The sequence below is a fragment of the Argiope bruennichi genome, chromosome 8 (assembly GCF_947563725.1).
Source record: "Argiope bruennichi chromosome 8, qqArgBrue1.1, whole genome shotgun sequence".
Taxonomy (NCBI): domain Eukaryota; kingdom Metazoa; phylum Arthropoda; class Arachnida; order Araneae; family Araneidae; genus Argiope; species Argiope bruennichi.
The window spans coordinates 66,428,177-66,446,784 of record NC_079158.1 but is presented as its reverse complement, the minus strand read 5'-3'; the positions used below and the strand labels follow the sequence as shown (position 1 = coordinate 66,446,784).

Below are 18,608 nucleotides of genomic sequence, written 5' to 3'. Positions count from 1 at the left end.
ACAAGTATTTATTTCCTTAACTATTGCAATCAGCACATTTTCAGTTGCAAAGTTTCAAGTAACATATCCAATGAATGAAAATACTCTGGTTTCTGTTGAAAAGGGCTATAAAGTTACAAAAAGTGAATTTTTATGCTGCCTCCATAGTAAAAAATTGCCAATAAATATGTGTTTTTTTTTTTTACACCTGTCTATAAGTACGAAGTCCCGTGCCTCTATTAACTTTGACTACACTTTCTGTTGTAAATTTCACTTTTCTGTACCAATATGAGTTTTCTCTAGAGGGTTCTTTGTCGTTTGTAAGGGTCCAGTGTAATCGAGTGTAGTTTGTTCCTTCGTTCTAGGTGTGGTTGCTCTTCAGTGACCCCATCAAGTTTCCAGTATGACATCTGACTAGTTCGGGGTATCGCAGAGTATCCATTAATCCATATCGTGAAAGATTATTATAAGGGCAGAATCTGAAATAATAAAGCATTTATTAACTTTCATTAATTTTTTTAAACGTAAGATAATACCTTAATTGAAATGCTTCAAATATTATTCAAAATGAACATTTTTTACACTTATATGAAGATGCTGTCTTTGAATAGTATTTGCACATATTCGATCGATTTTTTTACTTGTACTTTAAATATATGGATCGTCATTCAACGTACTGTTCTGCAAAATAGGACTAATCAAGGAGTTGGTAAAAATGCCACACAACACATTTATAGAAAATTGACACTGATGATGAATCACTTGTACGAAGAATTGATTTTTAATATCGAGAGTTTTGAAGACTAATGTCTATCTCTATTAAAGCAACATTCGTCTGCCCAAATTGCATTTTTCGAAAAAAAAAAAAATTAAAATAGCGCCCAATTATAAAATTCAAGGCGCTCATCGAGTAGTTCATGTAATTGTTGTTTCAGTCCACGTATAATGTATGGATGCCACTTATAACTTTGAAATATATTCTGTACTGTCGATTTTGGAGTATTGAGCCCTGGACTGATTATTCGTATTCTAGCAATGATTAACTTGGAAACTAAGCCAAAATGTTAATTTCTGCATCACATACATAACGCCTTATCCTTCCAATTCTTTTCCAAAAGAGGAAGGAACCTATAGTTTTTTTCGACATCTAGATATTTGCAGTTTAGAAGAAACTGAATAATAATGATGCGAAATTATTTGGGGGGGGGGGAGACGAAACTCTTGTGAACCTTTTAATTCTGGGAACCTGCAAATAATGTCAAATTTATGATTTCAATGCTGCCGGAATTTTTGAAAACTGGTAAAGAGCTTCGTTATAAAATTTGCTTTGAGGGATTTTAAAAAGATTGTTGTTGGTGAGAACGCTAAGTGATTTTTAAATTTGTCATCTTAAATTAATTTAATGATATTCATTATTTTGATATGTTCTTTATTTTAGTGAAATATACGAATTTTAGATCTAATTGGATTAATATTTACATTTATGTCTATTGAATTCATTAAAAACATTGCTTTTTCTCCTAATTCACAAAATTTCAATACAAAGCCCAATTTGCAAAATTCTCTCACTCATTGCACGAAATTACCTGGAATTTTTTTATTCGTAGAAATATCGCTAACGTATACTTTTTAGAAAATTAATTATTTTGAAAAAATGAACTATTTGGACAAAAAAAAAAAAAAATCTGGCTTCATGGTTGCCTCACTCAATGGTTGCCTAATGAATATTGAAAATTGCTCAGTGAAAAATCATCGCTAAATTTATTATTACAAAACTCCCTTAGATGTGTGTAATTTCCTCATTTTCCCCTAAAAGAGTAAATTAATTTCCCTTCGTTTAACTTTTTGTTTAATTGATTACAGCAAGTATAAAAAAAATAGTTAATTAAAACGTAAAAATCATTGTAAAAGCTGTTACACAATATATCCAGCGAATTCATTTTTAGTTTTAATTAGCTTACAGAAGATATTTACACTATTTTTGGAACTATACAAATTTCATTTTTTTAAAACAGTGAAACGCAAACAAGAAAGCATCTGGCAACAAATAAATTGTTTTATTAAAGAAAAAATCGTCTGCATTAAGCAATCTTTTTTGTTAGAAAGTAGAAATGACAACTTTGTATTAGAATTATTTTATGTTATTTAATGGGGTATGAAAAGAAACATTTTATCGAAAGTTGCAAACACTCTTTTCTTTTGAATATACTTTAATGAAAAATTGAAATTCTTTCAGCAATTGCAAAGCTTTGGAAAAAAATTAATTTTCGAATAAGAAATGCAGTTAATTAAAAAAAAAAAGTGTTTAATTCCGAGTTAACAAGAAAGCAATGAATGGAATTTCGAGGAAAGGTAAGTACATTTTTGATATTTAAATAGTTTATTTTTTTAAAAGATTCACAAGAGCTATTGTGATTGAGATTTTGTAAATGTCTTTGCATTAATTATATATAAAGTAATCACACCTTTTACACTGAAAAAAAGGTTAAATTGTTTGACTAATCGCTTTATATTAATGCATGTAAGGAAAAAGAATAATTTCTGGGGAAAAAGTGATAAGAATTTTTTTATTTAAAAAATACTACAGAAAATTTTATAGAAGCACTTCTGGTTATGCCAGTATCTCAGAACAAAAATTTAAAAATTAGAAAAGAAACAAAAATCTGCATGCTATTGAAATATTATTCTGATTTTGCTTTTAAAGATATATTAAAATTTATTTCTCAAGATTACCAAGAATACCACTAGAGTAAAGCGATTATTTTTGTTTCCAAATCCCACTATCATGTTTTTAGAATATTTAAGTAAAAAGAAGATTCGAATTTCTATTCTGAAACACACCATAATAATTTTTAGACTGAATTTGTCTTTCTTTCTTTTTTTTTTTCTTTTTGAAATTCACTGTTATTTATATAGCAGTTATTTATGTGTACTCGTACAACGAATACAATAATATCGTTGCCAATGCGACAGTATAAATCCATTAACTAAAACAATTAAAAGTATTATTATAACAATATTTAAAAATTTTATATATTTCTATTAAAATTGGAGAAGGAGAAAAAAAAAAAAAAAAACGACATATTACAGAAATTTTTACTGAAATCAATAGAATTTCATTTTTTTAATGTTTAAATTATGAGGTGATTTGGAATTATACGCCCCAAAATTACCGAGAATTTTTTAAAAAATATTTTAAATTTTCATTAATTTTTTATTAAAAATATAATCAATTTTAAAACAATCCTGTCTTAGTATACTTTACTAGTATTCAGTCGTCTTAGCAGTAGTTAGAACAGTTTCTATTATTCAAGAAGTAATACAAATTTGCAGCTCTAATTTTAATGGTCTGATCTGAAAAAACGGCTTGAAGGATTTTTTTCACGATACATATCGCAATTTTCAGCTGGTTTGTCATCGTATAATGATGTTTAAAAAATGAAAGATGAAATTTTTAAAAAAATGAAACGAGAATGAAGCTAATTCGGCACATTTCAAATTAGAGATCCTATATTTGTTGACTTGAAAAATTGCAACTTCAGAAAATTACCAAAAGCTATTTCTGAGCCATGCGCGCAATCAATATATTGAATGGAATTTTGGAAATATACTGGAAGAAATGAACTTTTTATTTCTATATATAAAAAAAATCTTAAACATAATTTATTTTCAACTGTTAAATGCTATCTGAAAAAATGTCACCACTAATCATACTGGTGTCGTCCTTGTCATCTGACCAGTTCAAAATTACGAGATCCGTTCCAAAATAGCTCTAGTGTTGCTTTAAAATTGGACGTTAATATAACTAAACTAAACTCTACTAATCATGAAGGTGTATGTGTGGGTTAGCGCCTTACAGAACAGAAAATTAGATCTAGAATTAATAAATTTAGAAGGACGAAATATGCACCTCAGGATGATTTCTTAGAAATTTTAATTAATAAAAATTATGTAAAATTTTGATATTTTTTATGTTATTCGAAATTATTATAGCACAAAAAAGATATTTGCTTTATCTTAAAGTTAAAAATATTACCTTTCAATCAAACCAGTTTAGCTGGAATATAATTGTTTAATCATTTTTAATTAAATTTTAAACATATTTCGTAACAATATATTCAAAATGGTAAAGAAACATAAATCGTTTTCCTTATTGAGACAAATATTTCATCCTGGATTATTCTTTTATTGTTGATGAAGAAGGTGTGAAGTTAATTCGTTTAAAGTTTCTATTAAAAATGTGATTTTAATATATTTTTTTGAAATTTACTGTATTGGCAATTAAGGCCTGATTTCACATTTAAACAATGATGGAAAATTTTTTGAAGTGCATCCATTTTTAAATCTTGATACTTTTTTCTTGATAATTTTTTGAAGTGCATCCATTTTTAAACCTTGATACTTTTTATTGCAATACAATTAGGTATATAAAAATATATTATCATTCCTATTTATTGATTTTGTTTTTTTATTGTAGTGTATTGAATTTTTTCTTAAAGAAACGTTTATCGAATAGTCCATAGAGTTATTACACATATTTTGAAAAACATTCAGTATAGTTCCCATAAAAGTTCAATACTAAACTATTCTATTTCCTGTCCTTATATTTAAAATAAAAATGCTTACTTTCAGCATATATAGCATTTAAGGCTTAACCATTTCAGTTTTTTAATATTTTAGGTGAGATGACACAAGTTAGGGAGATACTTTGCATAGTGAATGCAAAGCTTTTAAAATAATCCGTGTTAAATATCTATCAAATTTTACGTTGAAAACTACTTCACTCGGGTAGCTATAGGGAGCAAATCACATAAAAATATTTAATTGAACATTTAGAAAAATTCATTTCTAAAATATTTTCATTGGCTTGTTGCCAAAGTCAGGTAGCTTAAAATATATGTTCATGTTATCTGCTGGATAAAAGAAAAGTTTCGTCATATGCTGCTAATATACAGATGAGTTTTATAATTCTAGTAATATTTCCGCTTCGAGCAATAAAAGAAAAACCAGCTGCAGTGGTCTCCCCAAAACTTTCTCACATGCACTCTAATATAGGTGTTATCCCACAAAACACCTTGCATGACATTGGTGTACAATAACTACGAAATATTAATCTTTGGCGTGAATTTAGCATTTTTACTGTATCTACCATGTCATCCTAAATGAATTATTTGACGATTAATTCCTGGCATGTTGTTCATTGTATTCCGAAAATCAAATTTGTGTTAAACTCGTTTTTCCCAATCCACTAAAACAAAAATTTGACACAAAATTACACTAAATCACACACCAAATTTCATACATTTATGTCATTGCGTATTTGAGTTATCGCGTTTACATGTTTGTAAAACTACAGACCAACAGACGGTCAATCCTTTGTTGGATTTAGCTCAAAATTTGATAGTGCTTAGACTACTAATCTTAATTCTGTGCATCGAGTTTTATCTATCTAGCTCTCTCCGTTTTGTAGTTATCTGGTTAAATTATAGTCGAACAACTAGATAGACAGACTTCCTCTGAGCGGATTTTGCACAAAAGTTGATAGAGATCGTCTAGATCAAAGCAGTTTTGAATTATCTTTGTCATAGAAAGACAGACGCAGTTTTTTCCAAAAATATGACTTTCGAACTCAGGGAAATCTAAAATGTGGAAATTCGTCAAACTCTCAAGTTTGACGATTGCTATACTTTCTCTATACTACTTATACGAGAAAGCAATAATCTTTTATGTAAAGAAATTTTCTGTAAACTTTTATTTTAATTCGCTTTCTGATTAGTAGATAAAAAATCACCTGATCCATGACATTTGAGATTTGTTTTACCAGTATAAATGAAAATTATTATTATGTCATAATAAGTATCAAAAGTGCGAATAAAACACTTTATATCGGTGATATAAAATGAAGTATTTATTTTGGTGAAATGGTGACAAAAAAAGGAAAAGTAAAGCTTCAATGAATAGCAAATGAGTTTAAGACAATATTATTTGTTGATTCTACTTTTAGAGACAGCGTTTGTGAAAACACTAATGAATAACTTTTCGGTGCGTTAACCTTTTTCAAGTAACGGAAATTTTTCGTCTCTTGGCTAGCAATTGTCTGAATTTCTAAGCAATACACGTGTTAACCCTTCATTGGTTTTTTTAAAAATAGTAATAGAACGTCCAGTGACATCAGAGGGGTGGGGTGGGGGATCTGAAGAGCGAGAAAGAAATTGGCAATTTGAAAAGAAAAGTTGATTGTGAAACTTTTAAGTTGGCGGCAAAGTGTGAAAAATGGATTCAATATTTAGATATTGGAGATATAAACAAAGAATGTTCTCCTAGTAAGGCCTTGAATTTTGAATCGAAAGTAGGCTGACCGTAAAAAAATTAATATAAAGATTAAGCTTCCAGCATTGAACAAATGGCCTGTGGAGTTAAAAAAAACTTGCTAAATGGAACTGACGAATGTCGCGTACAGTATCGGACAACATCGAGGGTGGCGAACGAAACGAGAGCAGGGGTAGGAAATTCCTAATACTTTATAAAATAATTTTTTAAAGTTGTGGAATTTGATTATATAAATAAAAAATATTAAAAACAACCTAAAATAATATTTAAAATTTCTATGCGTTTTGAAATTATATTACAAAATTTGAGAGTGTTTTTCCCTCGACTCTTTCCTGCATTTTTATTCCAGTTTTATAATGTATGGTAGCGCAGCCTCAAAGTAGAATTTTAAATTTACCTAATTAAGTAATAATCTATGACAGAAATTTTTAAAAAGTCAATTAATGATTTTTAATTAACAAAATCATATAAAAGTATCCAAAATTACTCTTATCAGTGACATTTTTCATTAAGAGCTTTTTTTGCCGTAACTTCGCAATCTTTTAATCGAACAAAATAATTTTTAGGCCATCTTAAACTATGATCAATCTATTATTTCCATATTCTGCAAAAAAATTACTTTTAATTATAGCCACTATAACAAACATTTAAATAAATATATTTTAATATTTTCATTGGGGAGGAATCAAAATCACAGATAAATAAATTTGATGATTAAAAATATGTATATTATTTTCATTCGATTCAATTATTGACTAGTATATTTAATCTTGACACATACGGTGCTGTTTTGCTTGTTTTCATGGCATAGTGAAGAAATTTTCCTTTGATAGATTTGATCTAAAAGTTAATGTAGATGAACTACGTATGACGTTGATATCTAACTTTTCGTTGTTTTATGTTGTAATGTAAAAGCAATTTCCATGTAGTCCTATATGATAAACATTAGATTCCAAAATTAAATTAGTATAGCGCTTCTATATATGTCACTTGAGCATAAATTGACGCAATTAAAAGAAATGTGATCGGACCTAATCAACAGGAAAACTATGTTTCATTTCAATATCATTAAAGCACTGGCATCTTTAGTGATCACTTACAAATGAGATGTTTAGATTTATTTATATATTTTAACCCTCCAGACTAGAATTTATTGATCTCTTTTCTGAAATATTCTTTAATTCTCCTTCCTTTTTCATTGCATAATTTGTTATAAAAGAAACTTTAAAAAATTAGATTTATCTTTTTGCCAAAAAATGCCAGATCTTAAATGTTTATTTTACTATTTTACTTGAAAAATAGCAAAATGTAAATGATAATTACATATCCTGCAACAGATATTTTTAAAATACCAAAAATAATTTTGTCGATTTTATTTCGAAAATATGAAAAAACATTTTTTTATTATAATCCATCTTTTTTAAAATATTGTCAAATAATTCCTAAATTTATCACTTAAAATTTTAATTAATTTTATTTTATTAATTGACTTTTCTACTTATTGCTTCATACAATTTTTTAATTAATATTTAACATTAGAATGTGAATCTGTGCTCTGATCTGATTACACGAGAACACTGATTCTAAGCTAAGCTTTCAAGAGAAAATCGTTTGTTAATAGAAAAATTTATTCTTACTTCAATAAAATGTTCAAATATATAATTATCAAAATACTGCGTTGCGATGTAACTTATTATATCTCTTATTGTAAAGAAAATTTCTCATTAATTGACTTCGAATAAATTAATTTAAAGGTGGCATTCATAAATGTGGTATTCCCTCATTTTTATGCTAATTTCTAGTCATAATAATAAAGAAGGCATGGGAAGTTTTATTACCGGCGAGGCGGATTAAACACAGAAAACAAGATCAACTTCCCCTGTGGCATTTTAATCTAGATACGTTTGTATCTGGTTTACATTTGAAATGAGTAAAACTTATTCCTTGAACTTTAACATAATATTTTATTTAAAACTGTGTTGCATTTATTGATTTTTAATTATATTTTTGATGATGAAAAAAAATCAAGCGAAAGAGAAATTCCCTTTTGGAGATAACTTCTAAATGCTTTACTATTTTAATTAGGTTAACTTTTTATCTTATTATATATATATTCGAACTTCTCGCAGAACTTCTTCAATAGTAACAGAAGAAAAGGAGATTTGTCATTAAATGTCAGCATATAATTGTATTTAATTAATCTTTCATGTATTAATAATTAATTGATTATATCTTGCATTTTCTTGAGTTATTCTTCGGATCTGGCACAGATGCTGGCCTTTGAAGACAAATATTGTTCTTCAGAAAACCTATAGCCAAAAGGCTCTGAAAGTCACGTCCAACGAATGAGGAGGCTATGCTATTTCAAAATAATCTTTGATCACCCGTGCATCTGTGAAATACTGTCTTAGCAAATGGTTTACATGATGACCACGCTGTTGAAGTTGTGGATTACAACATCCTTCAGCAAATCACTGTTCCGTTGTCCTATGATAGAATAGGTTTGAATTCCATTTGCAGTTATCTCTTCAAAAAAATAAAAATAAAAGTCCGGTGCTAAATGTAGCTATAAAACTATGCCATACTATTATTTTTATCAGGATGCCAGGGTCATTCCTGGATAGTGTGAGAGTTTTCGCTGTCCAACTTCGTCAGTTGTGGGTGTTGACTAGCTCATTGTGGCAAAAGTAGCTTCGGCACTCCACAAATAATTCCATGACCAAGCAGCGACATCAATTACCATACCAGCAAAGAATGAAAGTGCAAAACTTTTACTAGCTTCTGAGTCCTCGTTCTGCAGTAGGTGCACAAACTTGATTTTGACGCAAGTTTTTTTTTGTGTGTGTGTGTGTGTGTGTGTGTGTACAGCGGAATATGGCATATCCAATCCATGGGGAACAACAGTCACCTTCACATTATCATGTTTTAATTGACTATTGGCTTCAACAATCATGATAGCCAAATTTTCAACGCTAGAAAATGGAATTTATTTTCGTACTTTACCTGGAAGAATGCAAGCTGTTTGTTTCAAATTACTTTATCATCTTGTGTAGGGCACATGGAGATGTTCAATCGGATGCTTCTTCGTATCCGCTTCGGACGATAAAACTCTTATACAACAGGAATTCTGTTTTTGTGAGAGAACAATTTTACCAGTAAAGTTTTTTCCTGCAACATAGGCATGATGTGCACAGAATAGGCATGTGCTGTAACGCAAACAGTTATACATTTTCAATATATGCATATAAATACCATTTATATTATGATGGGGAATTTAGTACTGAAATTTTTTATTAAATAAATGGCAAGCGCATTTATTTGAATTACCTATATTAAAATTTCATTTCATTTGGGCCCACAGAACGCATTACAGAATCTTTTGAAATGAGGTCTTTAGGAAAATTATGTAGCGGTTTCTTAATTTTAGGATTAGTTTGAAATGAATACGAAAGCTAATTGGGCTGTAGTTTCGATTTTTTTTTCTTTTTGCACATTGGCTATTTAATTCATATTTATTGCATGTTTTTCCTTCGCGTTTTATTTTACATCGCATTTTGGGTTTCCTCTTTTTTGCCTTTTGATCAATCACATCCCTGATGTAATCCCTCACATAAAATTGTGGACCTTGGGAAAGGCCATGAACTCCACAAATGCTCCGACTTTTAATTTCACACATGGGAATTGTTTGTTTCGTGTAATAAAGAAAACTTGCACTTGTGTACTAATTACAAGACATTGATGGAAAGTAGTTGCGAAATATCGATCTTTGGCATGAGTCTAACATTTTTACTGAATTTAGCATGCGACTTTTGGCGATTTTTTCGAATATTTATCGCTGCTATATGATTAATTTACAAGTACCGAAAATCAACTATGTATTTTGGACATCTACTACTCTATCGAATGAAACCAAAATTTAACGTAGTGCTACAATTGTAGTCACAAGGTCACCTATCAAATGTCATCTTTTTTTTTTTTTTAAGTCATTTCGTTTTTTTAATTATGGCGTTTACATAATGCGAAAGTACAAACCAAATGACGATTAACCCTTTGGCAGTTCCGGCTAAAAATTTGATAAGGACCTTCACTTCAGAGGCTAAAACTGTTTACTAAATTTCATCTTTCTAGCCATTTGAACTTTGCTAAAAGTTACTTTAATTCTGTAATTATTGTGTTAACTTGCATTTGGACAACCGGACTGGCAGATTTCCTCTGAATGGATGTCATTCAAAATTTGACGGAAATCTACAATTGTAATGGAAAGTCTATATACCAAATTTCATACATCTAATTCAAAGCATTTTTGAGCTATCGTATTCAAATGCAAATAATCGTAATTCGAAAATTCTTTCGCACTTAGGAAATTCTGAGATGTAGAGATTAATCAAATCTTGAATTGAATTTTTTGATGTTTACAGTAATTCCTTTTTGGAGAAAGTAAAAAGTGATGATTGAATTTCACTAAGTAGTTTTATACATATCTATGACTAATTTTGAATGAAATCTTCATAGGGTAGACTATGTACTTGTTTGTGCATGTGTATATGAACATAATAAACCAAAAACTCAAAGAAAAACATGCTAATTTAACACATTTTTTTGCTCGTTCTTTCACGAAATCTAATTGCACTGCTGTTAAATAGTTGCATCTATAGCAGCTCATAAGATCCTACATAAAAACTGAAAACTGTGCTCATATAAAATGAAATTTTTATAGCAACTCGAATGAAATGATAATTCAAGATAAAGCATTTTATAGCTAATATGCTCTCCTGGGCATCTTTCTAGGCGGTTAAAGACATATCTATTGAAAAAAATACAGACAGTGATGACCTTCCCTTCACCCCGAATATAAATAGTACATAATAGTAGCATTGCCACAAGAAACTTCACTATACTAGGATAAATATGGGGGAAATGGAACACTGACTGATAAGCTTCGTGCAATTAGTGGTGTTCATGTAAAAATATATTAATTGAGGCATTTACTTTAATATCTGCTTCGCTTTTATAATAATATTTGTAGATTTTCCGATTCATTTATTTATTTTTAAAATAAAAATCTAGAAATTGTAGCCATTATTTATAAAATAGACAACCTGTATATCAAATTTATTCTACATGTGAAGTTTTTGTGCATCAAAAAGGAAGTCAAAACTACGTTCTTGAATTCCCTGTATTACAAAGCTTAACTCAAAATACCCTTTGTTATATAAGCAGTCGTTAAACATCCGCGCTGCTTCTTTCGATCTTTCTTTCCTTCTTCTTCTCTTATTTAATTATTTTTTATTTTTTACTTTCACTTTCATCGAATAGATTAAAAACTCGTAAAAATTTAGAGCTATGAAAGGAAACCTCAACTCAATATGGCTGTATATATTCAGAGGTATATCATCTTTTCAAATCTAAGGGATCATTGCATTAGTTTATCTCTTTCTCAATCAACAATTTATTGCCATATTTTTTTACTTGTTTTTTAAACGACACCTGAACAGCAATTCACGGCTATCAAGAACAATCGACACTTTTTCATTGTATTACAAAAGTATTAACCATTTTATGTAAATGCCTCAGAAATACAAAAAGAGAGTAATAACAATTCTTTTTTTCCCAATAGCAACCATTACAAGAAGTAAACAACAAAAGAACTGCCGATATTCCGTTGGCGGGCGCTGATTTACATAGAGTCTTGACCTGCCGGAAGCATCATTAGCGCAGATTGGTCAGAGGACTTTTAAATGACAGCGCTTGTCGAGTTCTCTCTGATGCCGCAGGGGGCGTTGCAGTCAATTAGCGTACGATGGGTGAAAGTGGGTCAGTAGGGCCTCTTCAGATAGGAAGGTTGTTTAGCGAAGATGCCACAGTTTGCCGTGGGTCACCAGGCCGAAGACACTGACGGTGTGACCGTCAACCCTCATTGGGATGGAGACTTCTCAGGTAAGTTCGGAGCAAATCCTCTCTCTCTCTCTTGAATTAATTGATTGAAATATCGCTCGCTCGAATTGGAACTTTCCCGGCGGTGTGTAAACTTTCGATTTCAAGGTTTGAAGCTGACAGCCGTGCATATCATTAAGTTATAAAATATTATTAGTAAAACGAACAAGATAAATTTTCCTTCTATCATTTGAAGAAATTATTGTCAAATATTATTGCTTTGAATTTATTTATTCTACTGAATAAATTTGTAATTCCTTTAGATAATTTTATTCATTTTTGAAAACTATTCTGTCAGAATTTAGAGATTATTTTCGGCGTTGAGATTCATAATTCTTCGAGTACTGCATATGAATTCAGTTGTCGATTGCAAATCTTTATGAGTTTTAATCGTCGTCTTTGTTTTATTTACTTATGTGCTTTTATGTACTATGTGTAGCTTAAAATACCAGAATTTAGAAATTTAAATTAGAGTAAAAAGTAACTGTTTTGAACATTTGAAACAGTTTTCTCCAGAAACTTTTTTTTTCCAAATTAAGCTAAAATGTAATTAATATTAAAAATTTTAATAAATTATTCAGAACATTTCTATTCCATTGAATTTCAGACTTTTAGTAATAATAATAGCCTTTAGTAGTAATAGTATGATTAATAAATTTGTTTTGTTTAGAAGAATTATGTATTTAATATTAAACGTAAAGTTCATTGTTTTGTTTATCTTAGTTTTGGTAAGAAAATAAAATCAATTAATTAATGATCAACCAATTAATTCATTCATCACACTTGAAATTTTGCGTTTTCTTTTGGAAGTCGAAATTAGTTGACTTGCAATTAGAATTATTGCTTGAATTTACGAACAAATTTATAACGATTGGTACAATGAGGATTTTTAATAATAACTTTTCAACTGAAATATCTTTTTTATAGGTAATAAATTTTATTAAAAAATCAAATTTACTATTTAAACTTTCTAATTTTTTTTTGAATTCTTTAAATCAGTTTAAAGTTTAAGAAACTTAAAGACAATTGGGGATTTAAACAATTTTAACCATAAAAAACGATGACACGTATGTGACCATTAAAAAGCTGTTATTAGGATAAAACTGGAAGTCCTTAATGGAAAGTTTGCATTTGTTATTTAAATAAAAACGATGAATAAACATTATTAAAAGGCAAAACAGTATTATAAACTCGTCAGTATATGTTTCAAAGAGCCGATATAAACAAAAATATCAGCGGGAATTATTTAAAATAATCATATAATGAGGCAGTGCAGTTTTCTTTGATCATTTTGACATATAGATGTATCCGCACACTCTGCTATATTTAATTAAAATATTGGAAATTTACTGTAATTACGTTTAGAACTCAATCAATTAATAATTTATTAATTTGTTTGTTATTTCTCACTTAAAATACTACTAAATCAATTTCTCTGAACATAGATTTGAAATAATTTGGTGAACAATTTTTGAAAATAACCCGCTTTCAGTTAAAAGGTTCATTTTAATTTGTAGCGAGAAAAATAATTTTCTAATTGACATTTCATTTTATTTATTTATTTTTGTGATGTATATCTTTTAATTTTTGCCAAATATAGATTTGTATAATTCTTTTATATAATATGGAAAGTACTTTTTTAAAAATCAGAACATTAAAAAAAAATTACTAAATTTCCACGTCTTCAGATAATAAGCAAAATTATGTGGAAAAATGAAGTTCACGATAATAAACAAAATTTCTTGAATAAGAATTTTTGCAACTGTGCATTATAAATCAAATACTGTTAAAGTTTCATAGAAATATTGTATTTCAAAGAACTCATTGAATAATATAACCCAGTCGTTATTTCAACCATTCGAACTTCTTAAATTTGAAAATTTTTTTGACCGCAATTGATTTTGATTTTTCGTGTGACTTGTGGAACAATTCCTTTCCAATATTCATTAATTCGTTTCTAAAAAGAATATCATTGGAGTACTGACTTCTTTGCAATAAACAAATTTCAAACAATTTCACTACACTCAATAAAAGTTGAATAAATCTATATAAATGGATGTAAAAGAAAATGGAAAACTAATTATAATTTTAAATTCAGTTTCCTAATTAAAATGCAATCAATTAGAAACGAATATTAAATTAAAATTTCTTTTTGAAACACTTTTCTTTCTTAAATAAAAGATGTTTTCAACAAATAATTTTGTTAATAAATTATTAAAATATTCAAAATGAATAGGAAAAAGTCAAACATCGTAGCAGTGCAACATTTTGCTGCTTGCTTTGTTACATGGAATTAATATATATATATATTTAACATTTCTTCTCATAGTTTTAGAGAGCCTTAGAATAATTGTTTAATTTCCTTTTTGTTTTCAGTTTTTGTTTATTAGATTATTTTTTGATATGAGACAATACCTTAAATTAATTTTTTACATAAGCAATACATTATATTGCTTGTCACTCTTTTTATCACCTTTCGCTGATAAACATTTTTAAACAGTTGGTAGTTAAACCTATATTTACTTGTGGATTTTAAATTTTAATTGAATTTTATGATTGCATTTAGAAAAATAGGTAAACGATATTATTAAAAGACTTATTCGGATTATAATTTTGTATATATCGTTTTATTAATTATAATACGCAATAATATATTATAATTAGTTTAAAATAATGAAAAAGAATATGAAATTTTTTGAAATCTATAGAATTTGTTACTAAGTTCAAAAATAGTCTCCTAAAATTTGAGAACGTGAAGAACGTTTATTGTAATATATCCAAATTGCAAATTTCGTTTTAAAAAAAAGTTTTAATCGCTTGAAATTTTAATAAACTGTTAAATAAGTAAGAATTCTTCTATTTTAAATAAGTAAGAATTCTTCTATTTTAAATAAGTAAGAATTCTTCTATTTTATTTATATTACCTATGTCCTTTTCTCTAATGCTAAAGGTTCATCTTTCAATGATTGTTTTCAGACACAAAGCTTTTACTTTGAAAAAGACTTATTCACATTCTTTTCGATGATCAAATATAAAACATAATTCTAATAATGACTTGAAACTTTAAAATATATAATTTTATTTGAACTTTAATTAATGCAAAGAAGAATAGTTTTCAGACTGATTTCATCAACCTGTTTCTCGATTTACTTTTCCTTCTCTTAACCAAATTTCCTTCACTTAAGAGACTCAATAATCCTTGAGATTTAAGTACCGAAAATAAAAGTATGAGTTTTTGAAAGAGAAAAGAAGTCTTTCGTATTTCAAAAAATTAAAAAAAAGTTTACAGAAAACAGAAACAGGCTTTTACCAAAAAAGTTTTAGAAACTTGCAAAGCAAATTTGGATTTCAATCATGTGTGCCCCAGACGGTGTTCAGGAAATGAAAAAAAAAAGACTGTTTAGTGTTAAATGGCTCAAAAAAGGTTGTTTTAAGGTCAAGAAGATTCGAAAGAAATACTATATTTCAAAAGTTAATCTGTATTCCACAAACCTCACAAGTCTCACTGTGAAACTGCTCCAAAGAACTGAAAATTAATGATAATTTTATTATTCATTATACTAATAAAATACGTTCATAACCATCAGAAGAAATTTTGAAACACGAATCAGTTTCAGATTAGTTGACAAAGTTTTCCTTTGCTAAACTTTCGGTCATGGGAAAATAAGAAAGAACGCGATAAATTCTATTAATTTATAAAAACACTGCCAAAAAATATTTTTGCTAAGATAACACACAAGCTCATGAAACTCAGTAGGAGAAGCAAAACTAAATGATTTTAAAACAATAAGCGTTACAAGAAAAGCTCATATTTGAAGGTAAATTACTTTTCTGTTAAGTAATTTTAAACTTTATTAAAATAAAAAAATACTGACTTGAAGAAAGAACAACAACGGGTTGTTTAATGAACAAAATTTTTCTGTCTCTTTCCGTTAGAGAGGATTCTAAGTAATATTTAAAATAAATGAGACATTGAAATGCTAAATATCTACTTTGAGATAAAAGAAATTCAAATTCACACATCAAATTTATATTTCCATCAAATGAAATATTGAGTATATTCAGAGGCAAGAGCACAGAAAGACGCATTTTCATTGAAATATATATATATATATATATATATATATATATATATATATATATATATATATATATATATATATATATATATATAGATAGATAGATAGATAGATAGATAGATAATTTTAAGTAATTTGCTAATGAAGCAAATTATTGTTCTTATATCTAATGGAAAGAATACTTGGAAAAATCCGTTTTTAGATTCAGCATATAAATAAATGGAAATAGAGAAGAAATACAAAGACTAATCAGATATTCTTAATATTATTTTTGTATTTATATTCGTAATATATAGTCTCTGCTTTATCTTATTCTTTAAATGACTATTAGAATATATAATGTAAAATAAAATGTCTTGAGTAATTTTATTGATTATTCTTATTAATACATAAACTGTGTCAGTGATCTCTGTATCTGGTCTCAATATCTATTAATGGGGTTCCAATTATATTTAACGTTTGATTGTATAATTTGGTGCATAATTATTCACTCAAACTATGAAGACTAATCCGATTACTGTTCCTTCATGTAATCAATACTAAGGAGTAAAAATAAAACAGATCTTTTAAAGCATTGGGCGATGTTTCTCTTCTGAAGAGAGATTAATATTGCCATCTTGGTTATCGTTGCTTTGAGCATTTACATTGAAGACAAATTAAAATTGATCGTAAATGAAATTGTAATTAATCGCTAATTATGAGCTTAAAATATTTATTTATATCTCAAGTATGTATGCATGTAGCAAATCAAAATAAAACAAGAATAACAATAGTTAATCTTTTGCGACTTAAATTATATTTATTTTTAAAGAAAATGAAAACTGAAAATCACAAGTTAGAAATGCTTCCTATTTAAAATAATTCATTTAGTTCAGGTATATTAATTAATTGAAAGTGCTTCATTTGTTATCCTTTTGTATTCAGATCATGTTACCAGCAAGACCTCGTCAAATCTGTCGTTGTTGTGTTTCTAAAGGTACTTGTCATAGACAAGCCCGCTGACGAAATCAGCGATTTTAAGTCGAGAGAGCGTCTCTTGTTTTAGTAGTGCCAACTAGGGCCAAAAGTACATCTTAGCTACTCACGCATCGCATTTGCTTGCACAACCCCTTTTTTTGGGGGGGGGGGCACATTCTCAAAGATAGAATAGATGACTCGTACCTGGGACGCCTTGTCAAATCTTTTCTAACTAATTAAAAACAGTAGATTGTTTCGATGGTGATAAAAGTAAACTTTAGAAAAGGGTTAACTATGAAGAAAAGAAATAAATTCTTTTAAGATATTTTGGAAATTTAAAGCAACAGCTTTTCAATTTTGATAAATCTAAATTCATCATGCTGAAATCTTTTGATTAATTTTATTAACTAAAATTCCTATTTTGAAAATCCAAAATTATTCTTATTGCTTCAAAATATCTCATTGACACGCATTCAAAACCACTTTCAGAAACTTTATTTAATACATGAATAAATTCATGGAATGTTCGAAATTTATTTACTTTTCAAACTGCCTAATTCTCCTATCCCACCCTGTGTAATCAAGACCACATGTGTTACGGTACAATAAGAAGGCGACGAAATGTTCTTATGGGAGGAAAAAGTCGTGCTTTATTATTTAGCAGGTCAAGTACACGATTGGACAATAATTGCTTGAATGTAGAAGATACAAAGTAAAATCCAGTCGGCTTACCTTTCCTTGACCCTGATCCTTCTTATGAATGCATCTTTATGTAGATTACTCCTAGAATGAAATTGAATTACGACAACTTAGAATTACAGTTTGCTTTATTATTTTTTGTTCTTTTAAGCCATGAATTATTTTTTCTTATTTTAGTGTCATATTCAGCTTCCTTTTTGCATTTCATTTTATTTGACGTGTCTTGTAATTTATCTGTAATATTATATTTTAGAAATTACAGGGTTAAATTTTAGCACAAAGTTAATTTCAGAACAATTAATGATTTAATTTAACTAGATATATCATTATAAGAAAACGCTCTAATTAATAGTTAGTGGGGGGGGGGGGTAGCAATCAATACATGAATTTGTTGATTTTCATACCTAAAAAAATCAATGTTACCGCATAATAATGCAGTCGAAAATCAATACTACAAACTGCTTTTGTTTTCAGCAATTTTTTAACTCTATGAGGGAGGAACCTATTTTTTTTTCCGTTTCATGTTCATTTCAAAAACAGATAAACTATAATTTTTGCGTATATTTTCTTACATCCATTATAACTGATTAAAGTATTTTCATTATAGCATCACTGAAAGTGTAGAAGTTC

At 28.3% G+C, this 18,608-nt stretch overlaps 1 protein-coding gene across 1 annotated transcript in view; it reads left to right on the top strand.

Moving 5' to 3' along the window:
- The first annotated feature begins 12,100 nt into the window (after positions 1-12,100).
- LOC129981566 (protein spaetzle 5-like) overlaps positions 12,101-18,608 on the top strand; it is a 56,401-nt gene continuing 49,893 nt past the window's right edge. Inside the window, exon 1 of the mRNA XM_056092462.1 lies at positions 12,101-12,246. Coding sequence (XP_055948437.1) covers positions 12,232-12,246 — 15 coding nt within the window. The 5' untranslated portion in view covers positions 12,101-12,231. The remainder of the gene's footprint in view (positions 12,247-18,608) is intronic.